Raw genomic sequence first — 14,061 nt, forward strand, 5'->3', positions numbered from 1 at the left:
TGGTGGTCACGCTGAAAGAGCTCTGGAGTTCCTATGTGGAGATGGGAAGGACAACCATCTCTGCAGCACTCAATAATTTACATTATTTTTTTTCACCTTTATTTAACCAGGTAGGCCAGTTGAGAACAAGTTCTCATTTATAACTACGACCTGACCAAGATAAAGCAAAGCAGTGCGACACAAACAACACTGAGTTACACATGGGATAAACAAACATACAGTCAATAACACAATAGAAAAGTCTACATACAGTGTATGCAAATGTAGTAAGATTAGGGAGGTAAGGCAATATATAGGCCATGGTGGCGAAATAATTCAAATTTAGCAATTAAACACTGGAGTGATAGATGTGTGGAAGATGAATGCGCAAGTAAAGATACTGGGGTGCAAAGGAGCAAAGAATAAATAACAATATGGGGATGAGGTAGTTGGGTGGGCTATTTACAGTTTGGCTGTGTACAGGTGCAATGATCGGTAAGCTGCTCTGACAGCTGATGCTTAAAGTTAGTGAGGGAAATATTAGACTACAGCTTCAGTGATTTTTGCAATTCATTCCAGTCATTGGCAGCAGAGAACTGGAATGAAAGGCGGCCAAAGGAGGAGTTAGCTTTGGGAATGACCAGTGAAATATACCTGCTGGAGCGCATGCTACGGGTGTTTGCTGCTATGGTGACCAGTGAGCTGAGATATGGTGGGGCTTTACCTAGCAGAGACTTGTAGATGACCTGGAGCCAGAGCATACAGGTCGCAGTGTTGGGTAGTATATGGGGCTTTGGTGACAAAACGGATGGCACTGTGATAGACTGTATTCATTTTTCTGAGTAGAGTGTTGGAGGATATTTTGTAAATGACATCGCCGAAGTCAAGGATTGGTAGGATAGTCAGTTTTACGAGGATATGTTTGGCAGCATATGTGAAGGATGCTTTGTTGCAAAATAGGAAGCCGATTCTAGATGTAATTTTGGATTGGAGATGCTTAATGTGAGTCTGGATGTCTGAGTCTGAGTCTTAATGTGAGTTTAAAGTCTAACCAGACACCTAGGTATTTGTAGTTGTCCACATATTCTAAGTCAGAACCGTCCAGAGTAGTGATGTTAGACGGGCGGGAGGGTGCGGGCAGCGATCGGTTGAAGAGTATGCATTTAGTTTTACTTGCATTTAAGAGCAGTTGGAGGCCATGGAAGGAGTGGTGTATGGCATTGAAGCTCATCTGGAGGTTTGTTAACACAGTGTCCAAAGAAGGGCCAGAAGTATACAGAATGGTGTCGTCTGCATAGAGGTGGATCAGAGACTCACCAGCAGCAAGCGCGACATCATTGAAGTGTACAGAGAAAAGAGTCGGCCCGAGAATTGAACCCTGTGGCACCCCCATAGAGACTGCCAGAGGTCCAGACAACAGGCCCTCTCATTTGACACACTGTACTCTGTCTGAGAAGTAGTTGGTGAACCAGGTGAGGCAGTCATTTGAGAAACCAAGGCTGTTAAGTCTGCCAATAAGAATGCGATGATTGACAGAGTCGAAAGTCTTGGCCAGGTCGATGAAGACGGCTGCACAGTATTGTCTTTTATTGATGGCGGTTATAATATTGTTTAGGACCTTGAGCGTGGCTGAGGTGAACCCATGAAACTTGAAACCAGATTGCATAGCGGAGAAGGTACGTTGGGATTCGAAATGGTCGGTGATCTGTTTGTTAACTTGGCTTTTGAAGACTAAAGAAAGGCAGGGAAGGATAGATATAGGTCTGTAACATTTTGGGTCTAGAGTGTCTCCCCCTCTGAAGAGGGGGATGACCGCGGCAGCTTTCCAATCTTTGGGGATCTCAGGTGATACGAAAGAGAGATTGAACAGGTTCGTAATAGGGGTTGCAACAATTGCGGCGGATAATTTAAAAAAGAGAGGGTCCAGATTGTCTAGCCCAGCTGATTTGTAGGGGTCCAGAATTTACTATTTCAGAACATCAGCTATCTGTATTTTGGTAATTGAGAAATGGGGGATTATGTTGAAAAAATACACTGCCACTATTTTCAACAACAAATAATAGCAGTTTGGTTTTAATATCATTTTACTTTTTGCAGGCTGTCACGCTGTCTAGTCACAGAGGAAGGCTGTGCTTCTCTGGTCTCTGCTCTGAAGTCAAACCCCTCACACCTGAGTGAGCTGGATCTGAGTAACAATGACCTGAAAGATTCAGGAGTGATGCTCCTCTCTGCTGGACTGGGGAATGCCCACTGTAAACTGGAGACTCTGAGGTCAGTATTCCTGTAATTGGTCAACAAGTGATAACTGTTCACCAGATCCACATGTGTTTACCAGGCACACATAGTCGACACCATATGTGTTTGGACAGTGAAGCTTACAGTTTTTAATTTGGTGCTATGCTCAGCATTTTGGATTTGAGATAGAATGTTTCATATTAGGTGACGGTACAGAATGTCACCTTTTATATGAGTTTATTCATACATATCTGTTTTCCCCTTTAGAAATGAAAGCACTTTATGTACTGTATCTAGTTCTTCTCTTTGAAGAAGTCGTAATTATTTGGACAAATTCACTTAGGTTGTATTAATGTAGTCATAACTGTTGTATTTGGTCACACATTCCTTGCCTGCAGTGATTACATCAAGCTTATGACTACAAACTTGTTGAATGCATATGCAGTTTGTTTTGGATGTGTTTTGGATGATGTTTTTCTCAATAGACACTGAATGGTTAATAATGTCCTCTGTCATTTTGGGGTCACTTCCCTTCTGTTGTAAGTAAGAATAGAATATCATGAATAATCATTAATGAATCGTGAATGATGATTAATGAGAAAGTTACAGAGGCACAAAGATCATGCCTCCTCTGTTATTGGTAATGGTGAGAGGTTCGCTGTTTTGTTGTAGCCTCTGTAACTTTATCACTCATCAAAATTCATGATTGAATCATGATTTTTCTTAATCATGGCATCCTCAGGATTAATTTAGTAGTGTTTGTAAACATGTTATCTACTCACTTAGACAAAAGATTAATCACATCTTCATCCACCATTCAGTTACTATTGGGCAAAACATAACCCAAAACATAACCAAATCCAACCGGTCCTGGTTAGTCCATGGATGGCAAACCAAATGCTTCTGGAAGTGGTGTTGGAGGGCCAGTAGGAGGCACTCTTTCCTCTGGTCTAAAAAATATCCCAATGCCCCAGGGCTGTGATTGGGGACACTGCCCTGTGTAGGGTGCCGTCTTTCGGATGGGACATCCCATGGCACTTATCTTAAGAGTAGGGGTGTTAACCCCGGTGTCCTGGCTAAATTCCCAAGCTGTCCCTCATACCATCATGGTCACCTAATCATCCCCAGCTTACAATTGGCTCATTCATCCCCCTCCTCTCCCCTGTAACTATTCCCCAGGTCGTTGCTGTAAATGAGAACGTGTTCTCAGTCAACTTACCTGGTAAAATAAGGGTTAAATAAATAAATAAAAACTGCAAATGCAGCCAACAGGTGTGGGACCAAATACTAAACTTTTGACTACTTTAATACACTATAAGTGAATTGATCAGAATTCTTATGACTTCTTCAAATGAGGGGACTAGATACATAACGTGCTTTTATTTTTCAAAACATAGAAACAGATATATATGAAAATACCCTCAAATAAAAGGTGACATTATGTACTGTCACCTCATATGAAACATTTGATCTCAAATCCAAAATGCTGAAGTCCCAAATTGAAGATGTTAGCTTTACTGTCAAAATAAATATAATGTGGACAGTATACTCAATTTCTTGCTCTTACAAGAAAATGTTCAGAGTATGTAACATCTAGCACTCTGAATCAAACCTTGGTCCTATCACACTTAGAGTACCGTCCAGTTATATGGTCAATCCCTGGTCCTATTACATTTAGAGTACTGTCTGGTTATATGGTCAATCCCTGGTCCTATCACACTTAGAGTACTGTCCAGTTATATGGTCAATCCCTGGTCCTATCACACTTAGAGTACTGTCTAGTTATATGGTCAATCCTTGGTCCTATAACACTTAGAGTACCGTCCAGTTATATGGCCAATCCCTGGTCCTATCACACTTAGAGTGCTGTCTGGTTATATGGTCAATCCCTGGTCCTATCACACTTAGAGTACCGTCTGGTTATATGGTCAATCCCTGGTCCTATCACACTTAGAGTGCTGTCTGGTTATATGGTCAATCCCTGGTCCTATCACACTTAGAGTACCGTCTGGTTATATGGTCAATCCCTGGTCCTATCACACTTAGAGTACTGTCTGGTTATATGGTCAATCCTTGGTCCTATCACACTTAGAGTACCGTCCAGTTATATGGTCAATCCCTGGTCCTATCACACTTAGAGTACTGTCTGGTTATATGGTCAATCCCTGGTCCTATCACACTTAGAGTACTGTCTGGTTATATGGTCAATCCTTGGTCCTATCACACTTAGAGTACCGTCCAGTTATATGGTCAATCCCTGGTCCTATCACACTTAGAGTACTGTCTGGTTATATGGTCAATCCCTGGTCCTATCACACTTAGAGTACTGTCTGGTTATATGGTCAATCCTTGGTCCTATCACACTTAGAGTACCGTCCAGTTATATGGCCAATCCCTGGTCCTATCACACTTAGAGTACTGTCTGGTTATATGGTCAATCCCTGGTCCTATCACACTTAGAGTACTGTCTGGTTATATGGTCAATCCTTGGTCCTATCACACTTAGAGTACTGTCTGGTTATATGGTCAATCCCTGGTCCTATCACACTTAGAGTACTGTCTGGTTATATGGTCAATCCCTGGTCCTATCACACTTAGAGTACTGTCTGGTTATATGGTCAATCCTTGGTCCTATACACTTAGAGTACTGTCCAGTTATATGGTCAATCCCTGGTCCTATCACACTTAGAGTACTGTCTGGTTATATGGTCAATCCCTGGTCCTATCACACTTAGAGTACTGTCTGGTTATATGGTCAATCCTTGGTCCTATCACACTTAGAGTACTGTCCAGTTATATGGTCAATCCCTGGTCCTATCACACTTAGAGTACTGTCTGGTTATATGGTCAATCCCTGGTCCTATCACACTTAGAGTACTGTCTGGTTATATGGTCAATCCCTGGTCCTATCATACTTAGAGTACTGTCTGGTTATATGGTCAATCCTTGGTCCTATCACACTTAGAGTACTGTCTGGTTATATGGTCAATCCTTGGTCCTATACACTTAGAGTACTGTCCAGTTATATGGTCAATCCCTGGTCCTATCACACTTAGAGTACTGTCTGGTTATATGGTCAATCCTTGGTCCTATACACTTAGAGTACTGTCCAGTTATATGGTCAATCCCTGGTCCTATCACACTTAGAGTACTGTCTGGTTATATGGTCAATCCCTGGTCCTATCACACTTAGAGTACTGTCTGGTTATATGGTCAATCCTTGGTCCTATCACACTTAGAGTACTGTCCAATTATATGGTCAATCCCTGGTCCTATCACACTTAGAGTACTGTCTGGTTATATGGTCAATCCCTGGTCCTATCACACTTAGAGTACTGTCTGGTTATATGGTCAATCCCTGGTCCTATCACACTTAGAGTACTTTCTGGTTATATGGTCAATCCTTGGTCCTATCACACTTAGAGTACTGTCCAGTTATATGGTCAATCCCTGGTCCTATCACACTTGGAGTACCGTCCAGTTATATGGTCAATCACTGGTCCCATCACACTTAGAGAGCTGTCTGGTTATATGGTCAATCCCTGGTCCTATCACACTTAGAGTACTGTCTGGTTATATGGTCAATCCCTGGTCCTATCACACTTAGAGTACTGTCTGGTTATATGGTCAATCCCTGGTCCTATCACACTTAGAGTACTGTCTGGTTATATGGTCAATCATTGGTCCTATCACACTTAGAGTACTGTCCAGTTATATGGTCAATCCCTGGTCATATCACACTTAGAGTACCATCCAGTTATATGGTCAATCCCTGGTCCTATCACACTTAGAGTACTGTCTGGTTATATGGTCAATCCCTGGTCCTATCACACTTAGAGTACTGTCTGGTTATATGGTCAATCCTTGGTCCTATCACACTTATAGTACCGTCCAGTTATATTGCCAATCCCTGGTCCTATCACACTTAGAGTACTGTCTGGTTATATGGTCAATCCCTGGTCCTATCACACTTAGAGTGCTGTCTGGTTATATGGTCAATCCTTGGTCCTATCACACTTAGAGTACTGTCTGGTTATATGGTCAATCCTTGGTCCTATACACTTAGAGTACTGTCCAGTTATATGGTCAATCCCTGGTCCTATAACACTTAGAGTACTGTCTGGTTATATGGTCAATCCCTGGTCCTATCACACTTAGAGTACTGTCTGGTTATATGGTCAATCCCTGGTCCTATCACACTTAGAGTACTGTCTGGTTATATGGTCAATCCTTGGTCCTATCACACTTAGAGTACTGTCCAGTTATATGGTCAATCCCTGGTCCTATCACACTTAGAGTACTGTCTGGTTATATGGTCAATCCTTGGTCCTATCACACTTAGAGTACTGTCTGGTTATATGGTCAATCCTTGGTCCTATACACTTAGAGTACTGTCCAGTTATATGGTCAATCCCTGGTCCTATCACACTTAGAGTACTGTCTGGTTATATGGTCAAACCTTGGTCCTATACACTTAGAGTACTGTCCAGTTATATGGTCAATCCCTGGTCCTATCACACTTAGAGTACTGTCTGGTTATATGGTCAATCCTTGGTCCTATCACACTTAGAGTACCGTCCAGTTATATGGTCAATCCCTGGTCCTATCACACTTAGAGTACCGTCCAGTTATATGGTCAATCCCTGGTCCTATCACACTTAGAGTACTGTCTGGTTATATGGTCAATCCTTGGTCCTATCACACTTAGAGTACTGTCCAGTTATATGGTCAATCCCTGGTCCTATCACACTTAGAGTACTGTCTGGTTATATGGTCAAGCCTTGGTCCTATCACACTTAGAGTACTGTCTGGTTATATGGTCAATCCCTGGTCCTATCACACTTAGAGTACTGTCTGGTTATATGGTCAATCCCTGGTCCTATCACACTTAGAGTACTGTCTGGTTATATGGTCAAGCCTTGGTCCTATCACACTTAGAGTACTGTCCAGTTATATGGTCAATCCCTGGTCCTATCACACTTAGAGTACTGTCCAGTTATATGGTCAATCCCTGGTCCTATCACACTTAGAGTACTGTCTGGTTATATGGTCATCTGCAGCAAAGAAATATATAAAAAAGCTTCAAATGGCTCAAAACAGGGCTGCCAGATTAGCTCTTCATTGCTCATTCCGTATTAATATTATGCAAATGCTTCAGAATCTCTCATGGTTGAAAACAAATTACTATCCCGTCTTTAGATTTTCTTTAGGAATGTAAAAAAAAAACACCGTATTTTTAAGACGAGTTAGTACATACTAGCAACACGCATTATCACCAACCAAACAGGTAAATTCAGAGCATCTAAGACAACCCAAGCCATGGACAAATCGCCTTAAATCTACATGTTTTATATAGAGCCATAGCTGAATAGAACTCTTTACCAATCCATATTTCTCAGGCAAAAAGTAAATCCACCATCAAGAAAGAAATAAAATAACATCTAATGCGATAGACCATATGACTGGACAGGAAATAGAAAGCATCAACTGATTGTTAAATGTGTACCTGTCACGTATTATAATTGTCTGTGTTGTCTACTTGTTAAATGTTTGTAAAGTCTTAATTTGTAATTGTTTGTAATGTCTTAGTAATTCGTGTTGGACCCCAGGAAAATTAGCTAACTTTACGGCTTTACAGCTAATGGGGGTCCTAATAAAATTCACAATCTAAATCTGATACCTCACTGTCTGTCTTTTGACTGGTACTGCTTTTTAAACTAGTCTGGTCAGTCTACTCAAATGTTTGTACTATACATGTTTCTATCTATAAGCAGTACTTCGATCATTTGCCATTTCTAATAATGATACATCCCTTTATGAATATACTCTATCGTTCAAAAGTTTGGGGTCACTTAGAAATGTCCTTGTTTTTGAAAGAAAAGCACATTTTTTGTCCATTAAAATAACATCAAATTGATCAGAAATACAGTGTAGACATTGTTAATGTTGTAAATGACTATTGTTGCTGGAAACGGCTGATTTTTAATAGAATATCTACATAGGCGTACAGAGGCCCTTTCCGCCTAGAAGGCCAGCATCCTGGAGTCGCCTCTTCACTGTTGACGTTGAGACTAGTGTTTTGGAGGGGACTTTTTAATGAAGCTGCCAGTTGAGGACTTGTGAGGCGTCTGTTTCTCAAACTAGACTCTCTAATGTACTTGTCCTCTTGCTCAGTTGTGCACCGGGGCCTCCCACTCCTCTATCTATTCTGGTTAGAGCCAGTTTGCGCTGTTCTTTACAACAACACAGTGTTGTACGAGATCTTGGGTTTCTTGGCAATTCCTCACATGGAATAGCCTTCATTTTCTCAGAACAAAATAGACTGACGAGATACAGAAGAAAGTACTTTGTTTCTGGACATTTTGAGCCTGTAATCAAACCCACAAATGCTGATGCTCCAGATACTCATCTAGTCTAAAGAAGGCCAGTTTTATTGCTTCTTTAATCAGAACAACAGTTTTAAGCTGTGCTAACATAATTGCAAAAGGGTTTTTTCATGATCAATTTGCCTTTTAAAAATATAAACTTGGATTAACTAACACATGAGTGATAGTTGCTGACAATGGGCATCTGTACGTCTATGTAGATATTCCATTAAAAACTGCGGTTTCCAGCTACAATAGTCATTTACAACATTAACAAAAACAAGGACATTTCTAAGTGACCCCAAACTTTTGAACGGTAGTGTATTTGGCAGGTTTCAGGACACTGATGTATCTGAAAATGTTGAAAAATTATATTTTCACCACCAAAGAAAAGCAGAGTGATTTTAAAATGATTTTAATCTTTGCAGGCTGTCAGGCTGTCTAGTCACAGAGGAAGGCTGTTCTTCCCTGGTCTCAGCTCTGAGGTCAAACGGGTCACAACTGAGAGAACTGGACCTGAGCTACAATCACCCAGGAGACTCAGGAGTCAGACTGCTCTCTGCTGGACTGGACGATCCACACTGCAGACTGGAGAAACTCAAGTATGGACAGGGTTTATGTCAATGTTCATATCCGACATGTTTGAGTTATTAGGCTCTTTAAAACAAACATTCTTACCATCACTTGAACAAACTTATATGCTGTGTGTGTGTGTGTGTGTGTGTGTGTGTGTGTGTGTGTGTGTGTGTGTGTGTGTGTGTGTGTGTGTGTGTGTGTGTGTGTGTGTGTTTGTGTGTGCGTGTATTTGTGTGAATATGTGATGTCACATGTATCACTCAATGACTGTCTGTTCTTCTGCTTACCGCTGCAGTGTGGAACATGGTGGAGAGCACACAATGAAACCTGGGCTTAGAAAATGTGAGTGTTGACTGCTGTGAAGAATATGACTAAGAATAAGTCTTAATTCAAGTTAAGTCAAAGTCAAAGACCACCATCATTACTTACTTGGTCATATTAAATATCAGCTGTAGTTCTACAGAAGCAGAAATCAGGGACAAAGTTTAGAAAGAGTTGCTTTGACAATGTGTGTGTCTGTGTTTGTGTGTGGCGCATTTGTGTTACATAAGACATGTGTGTGTGTGTGTGTGTGTATGTAATTAATCGGAATAAGTGTGTTTTATATTACCATACAGTATAACATATGATCATTCAAAAAGTCTCAAATTACCATAACTTCTCATTTTGATACGTATAAACATCTACATTAAATGAATTAGTGAAAAGTGAGTTAACATTCTAATGTGAATGATGATGACTCCTAATATTGTGTCTGGTTTCATCCATCAGATGCCTGTGACTTCACGCTGGACCCAAACACAGTAAACAAACTCCTCTCTCTGTCCAAGGAGAACAGAAAGGTGACATGGAGGACAGAGGAGCAGCCGTATCCTGATCACCCAGAGAGATTTGAGGACTGGCAGCAGGTGTTGTGTAGAGAGGGTCTGACTGGGCGCTGTTACTGGGAGGTAAAGTGGAGTGGGAGAGAGGCTGTTATAGGAATGACGTATAAAGGAATCAGCAGAAGAGTAGGGGGTAAGGACTGTATTATTGGATTAAAGTCCTGGAGTCTGGACTGCTCTGAGAACAGTTACACGGCCTGGCACAATTATAATCACACTACCATAGACGTCCCCCCCTCCAGCTCCCACAGAGTAGGAGTGTATCTGGACTGGCCAGCTGGCACTCTGTCCTTCTACAGAGTCTCCTCTGACACACTGACCCACCTATACACATTCCACACTACATTCACTGAGCCCCTCTATCCAGGGTTTCATGTTTGGTTTGATGACTCCTCAGTGTCCCTGTGTCAAACACAACATGATGTTTCAATCTAATCATAGTCATGTTCAGTAAGACACACTGGAGCAACAATTGATATGAACTCTCTAGTCATGAGTTAACAGTTGATTATTAAATCTAAATATTAATGATTGTAAACTGGGTGGTGTGAGCCCTGGATGCTGATTGGCTGACAGCCATGTTGTATCAGACTGTATATAACGGGTGTGACAAAACAGGCTCTAATTTAGTTGGCAAACTGTTTATAATAGCAATTTGGCACCTAGGGGGTTTGTGAAATATGGCCAATATACCATGGCTAAAGGCTGTATCTAGGCACTCCCCATCTAGGCACTCCCCAAATTCAGAAGAATTTAGACATGGCACACCCCCTCGGACCTCCTTGTTGCTTAATGAAACACCACTGAAGTTGACAGACAGAGTCATTCCTATAATGAAACACCACACTGTGTTGTAAAATCTGTTTTCATTTAGAAATCATTGATCTTCTTGTTATTGGGCTTCTTGGTGTTTGTGAATATTGTTGTCTGTAGACTGTTTATTTTTCAAATTCTTGACACAACAATCTTGTTTCTGTATAAACTAAATTCCTCTGAATGAAATGTACATGTGACTAATAAAGTTAATCAACCAGATGAAAGAAGAGAGGTGGAAATGTTTTAATACTGATCAGAATATGACAGTACAGTAATAGATGAAAGAAGAGAGGTGGAAATGTTTTAATATTGATCACAATATGACAGTACAGTAATAGATGGAAGAAGAGAGGTGGAAATGTTTTAATACTGATCACAATATGACAGTAGAGTAAATGGAGTACAGTAATAGGGGTTGTGTTCAGTACATACTTATTCAGGTGAAAATAAATGTTTTATGATCAAACACACTAATCATTCTATGTTGTTACTACTGTATGATGTTGAGAGAACAGGACAATGTGTGCATCTCAATAATCCAAAGTGGCCTCCTCTCCATATCTCCTCTCCTTATCTTCTCTCTTTTATCTTGACTCATCTGAAAACACAAGATAGGTCAAAGTAATATGATGGCTGCCTACCGGGACATGGCTTTCACCTGTCCTGTTCTCTCATGTCTGTTGAGATGAAGGAAAGGAAACAAAAATCCACTGTTACTCCCCTCCTACTGGTAATTACTAGTGGGGAAACTCATCTATCAATCCACTGGAACGCCCCTCCTACTGGTAATTACTAGTGGGAAACTCATCTATCAATCCACTGTTACTACCCTCCTACTGGTAATTACTAGTGGGAAACTCATCTATCAATCCACTGGAACGCCCCTCCTACTGGTAATTACTAGTGGGGAAACTCATCTATCAATCCACTGTTACTCCCCTCCTACTGGTAATTACTAGTGGGAAACTCATCTATCAATCCACTGTTACTCCCCTCCTACTGGTAATTACTAGTGGGAAACTCATCTATCAATCCACTGTTACTCCCCTCCTACTGGTAATTACTAGTGGGAAACTCATCTATCAATCCACTGTTACTACCCTCCTACTGGTAATTACTAGTGGGAAACTCATCTATCAATCCACTTTTACTCCCCTCCTACTGGTAATTACTAGTGGGAAACTCATCTATCAATCCACTTTTACTCCCCTCCTACTGGTAATTACTAGTGGGAAACTCATCTATCAATCCACTGTTACTACCCTCCTACTGGTAATTACTAGTGGGAAACTCATCTATCAATCCACTGGAACGCCCCTCCTACTGGTAATTACTAGTGGGGAAACTCATCTATCAATCCACTGTTACTCCCCTCCTACTGGTAATTACTAGTGGGAAACTCATCTATCAATCCACTGGAACGCCCCTCCTACTGGTAATTACTAGTGTGGAAACTCATCTATCAATCCACTGTTACGCCCCTCCTGGTAATTACTAGTGGGAAACTCATCTATCAATCCACTGGAACGCCCCTCCTACTGGTAATTACTAGTGGGGAAACTCATCTATCAATCCACTGTTACTCCCCTCCTACTGGTAATTACTAGTGGGAAACTCATCTATCAATCCACTGTAACTCCCCTCCTACTGGTAATTACTAGTGGGAAACTCATCTATCAATCCACTGGAACGCCCCTCCTACTGGTAATTACTAGTGGGAAACTCATCTATCAATCCACTGTTACTACCCTCCTACTGGTAATTACTAGTGGGGAACTAATCTATCAATCCACTGGAACGCCCCTCCTACTGCTAATTACTAGTGGGAAACTCATCTATCAATCCACTGTTACTCCCCTCCTACTGGTAATTACTAGTGGGAAACTCATCTATCAATCCACTGTTACTCCCCTCCTACTGGTAATTACTAGTGGGAAACTCATCTATCAATCCACTGTTACTACCCTCCTACTGGTAATTACTAGTGGGAAACTCATCTATCAATCCACTGTTACTCCCCTCCTACTGGTAATTACTAGTGGGAAACTCATCTATCAATCCACTGGAACGCCCCTCCTACTGGTAATTACTAGTGGGAAACTCATCTATCAATCCACTGGAACGCCCCTCCTACTGGTAATTACTAGTGGGAAACTCATCTATCAATCCACTGGAACGCCCCTCCTACTAGTAATTACTAGTGGGAAACTCATCTATCAATCCACTGTAACACCCCTCCTACTGGTAATTACTAGTGGGAAACTCATCTATCAATCCACTGTTACTCCCCTCCTACTGGTAATCACTAGTGGGAAACTCATCTATCAATCCACTGGAACGCCCCTCCTACTGGTAATTACTAGTGGGAAACTCATCTATCAATCCACTGGAACGCCCCTCCTACTAGTAATTACTAGTGGGAAACTCATCTATCAATCCACTGTAACGCCCCTCCTACTGGTAATTACTAGTGGGGAAACTCATCTATCAATCCACTGGAACGCCACTCCTACTGGTAATTACTAGTGTGGAAACTCATCTATTAATCCACTGTTACTCCCCTCCTACTGGTAATTACTAGTGGGAAACTCATCTATCAATCCACTGGAACGCCCCTCCTACTGGTAATTACTAGTGGGGAAACTCATCTATCAATCCACTCAGTTGTTTACTGAGTTAGGGCTGGGGATCATCCCTCAGCTGTTTACTGAGTTAGGGTGGGGCTCATCCCTCAGTTGTTTACTGAGTTAGGGTGGGACTCATCCCTCAGCTGTTTACTGAGTTAGGGTGGGGCTCATCCCTCAGCTGTTTACTGAGTTAGGGTGGGGCTCATCCCTCAACTGTCTACTGAGTTAGGGCTGGGGCTCATCCCTCAGCTGTTTACTGAGTTAGGGTGGGGCTCATCCCTCAGCTGTTTACTGAATTAGGGCTGGGGCTCATCCCTCAACTGTCTACTGAATTAGGGCTGGGGCTCATCCCTCAGCTGTTTACTGAATTAGGGCTGGGGCTCATCCCTAATTCAACTCATAATGCTGATTGACACTTTAAGGGGTGGCTCTCGGTTAGTGCTATCTGGGATCATTGTGATGTCCCTACCTTAAACCCTAACCTTAACCTCTACCCTAATCATAACCCTTACCTAACCCTAACCTTAACCCCTACCCTAACCATAACCCTTCCCTTCCCTAACCTTAACCCCTAAACAT

The 14,061-nt window shown here is 41.7% G+C and overlaps 1 protein-coding gene across 1 annotated transcript in view; it reads left to right on the forward strand.

Annotated features, from left to right (window-relative positions):
- The window catches only part of LOC139421601 (NLR family CARD domain-containing protein 3-like), a 126,082-nt gene extending 115,323 nt beyond the window's left edge, over positions 1–10,759 (forward strand). The window contains exons 14-17 of the mRNA XM_071172656.1: positions 2,077–2,250; positions 9,008–9,181; positions 9,451–9,497; positions 9,927–10,759. Coding sequence (XP_071028757.1) covers positions 2,077–2,250; positions 9,008–9,181; positions 9,451–9,497; positions 9,927–10,474 — 943 coding nt within the window. The 3' untranslated portion in view covers positions 10,475–10,759. The remainder of the gene's footprint in view (positions 1–2,076; positions 2,251–9,007; positions 9,182–9,450; positions 9,498–9,926) is intronic.
- Positions 10,760–14,061: the final 3,302 nt, after the last annotated feature.

Source organism: Oncorhynchus clarkii, chromosome 12 (genome assembly GCF_045791955.1).
Source record: "Oncorhynchus clarkii lewisi isolate Uvic-CL-2024 chromosome 12, UVic_Ocla_1.0, whole genome shotgun sequence".
Taxonomy (NCBI): Eukaryota; Metazoa; Chordata; class Actinopteri; order Salmoniformes; family Salmonidae; genus Oncorhynchus; species Oncorhynchus clarkii.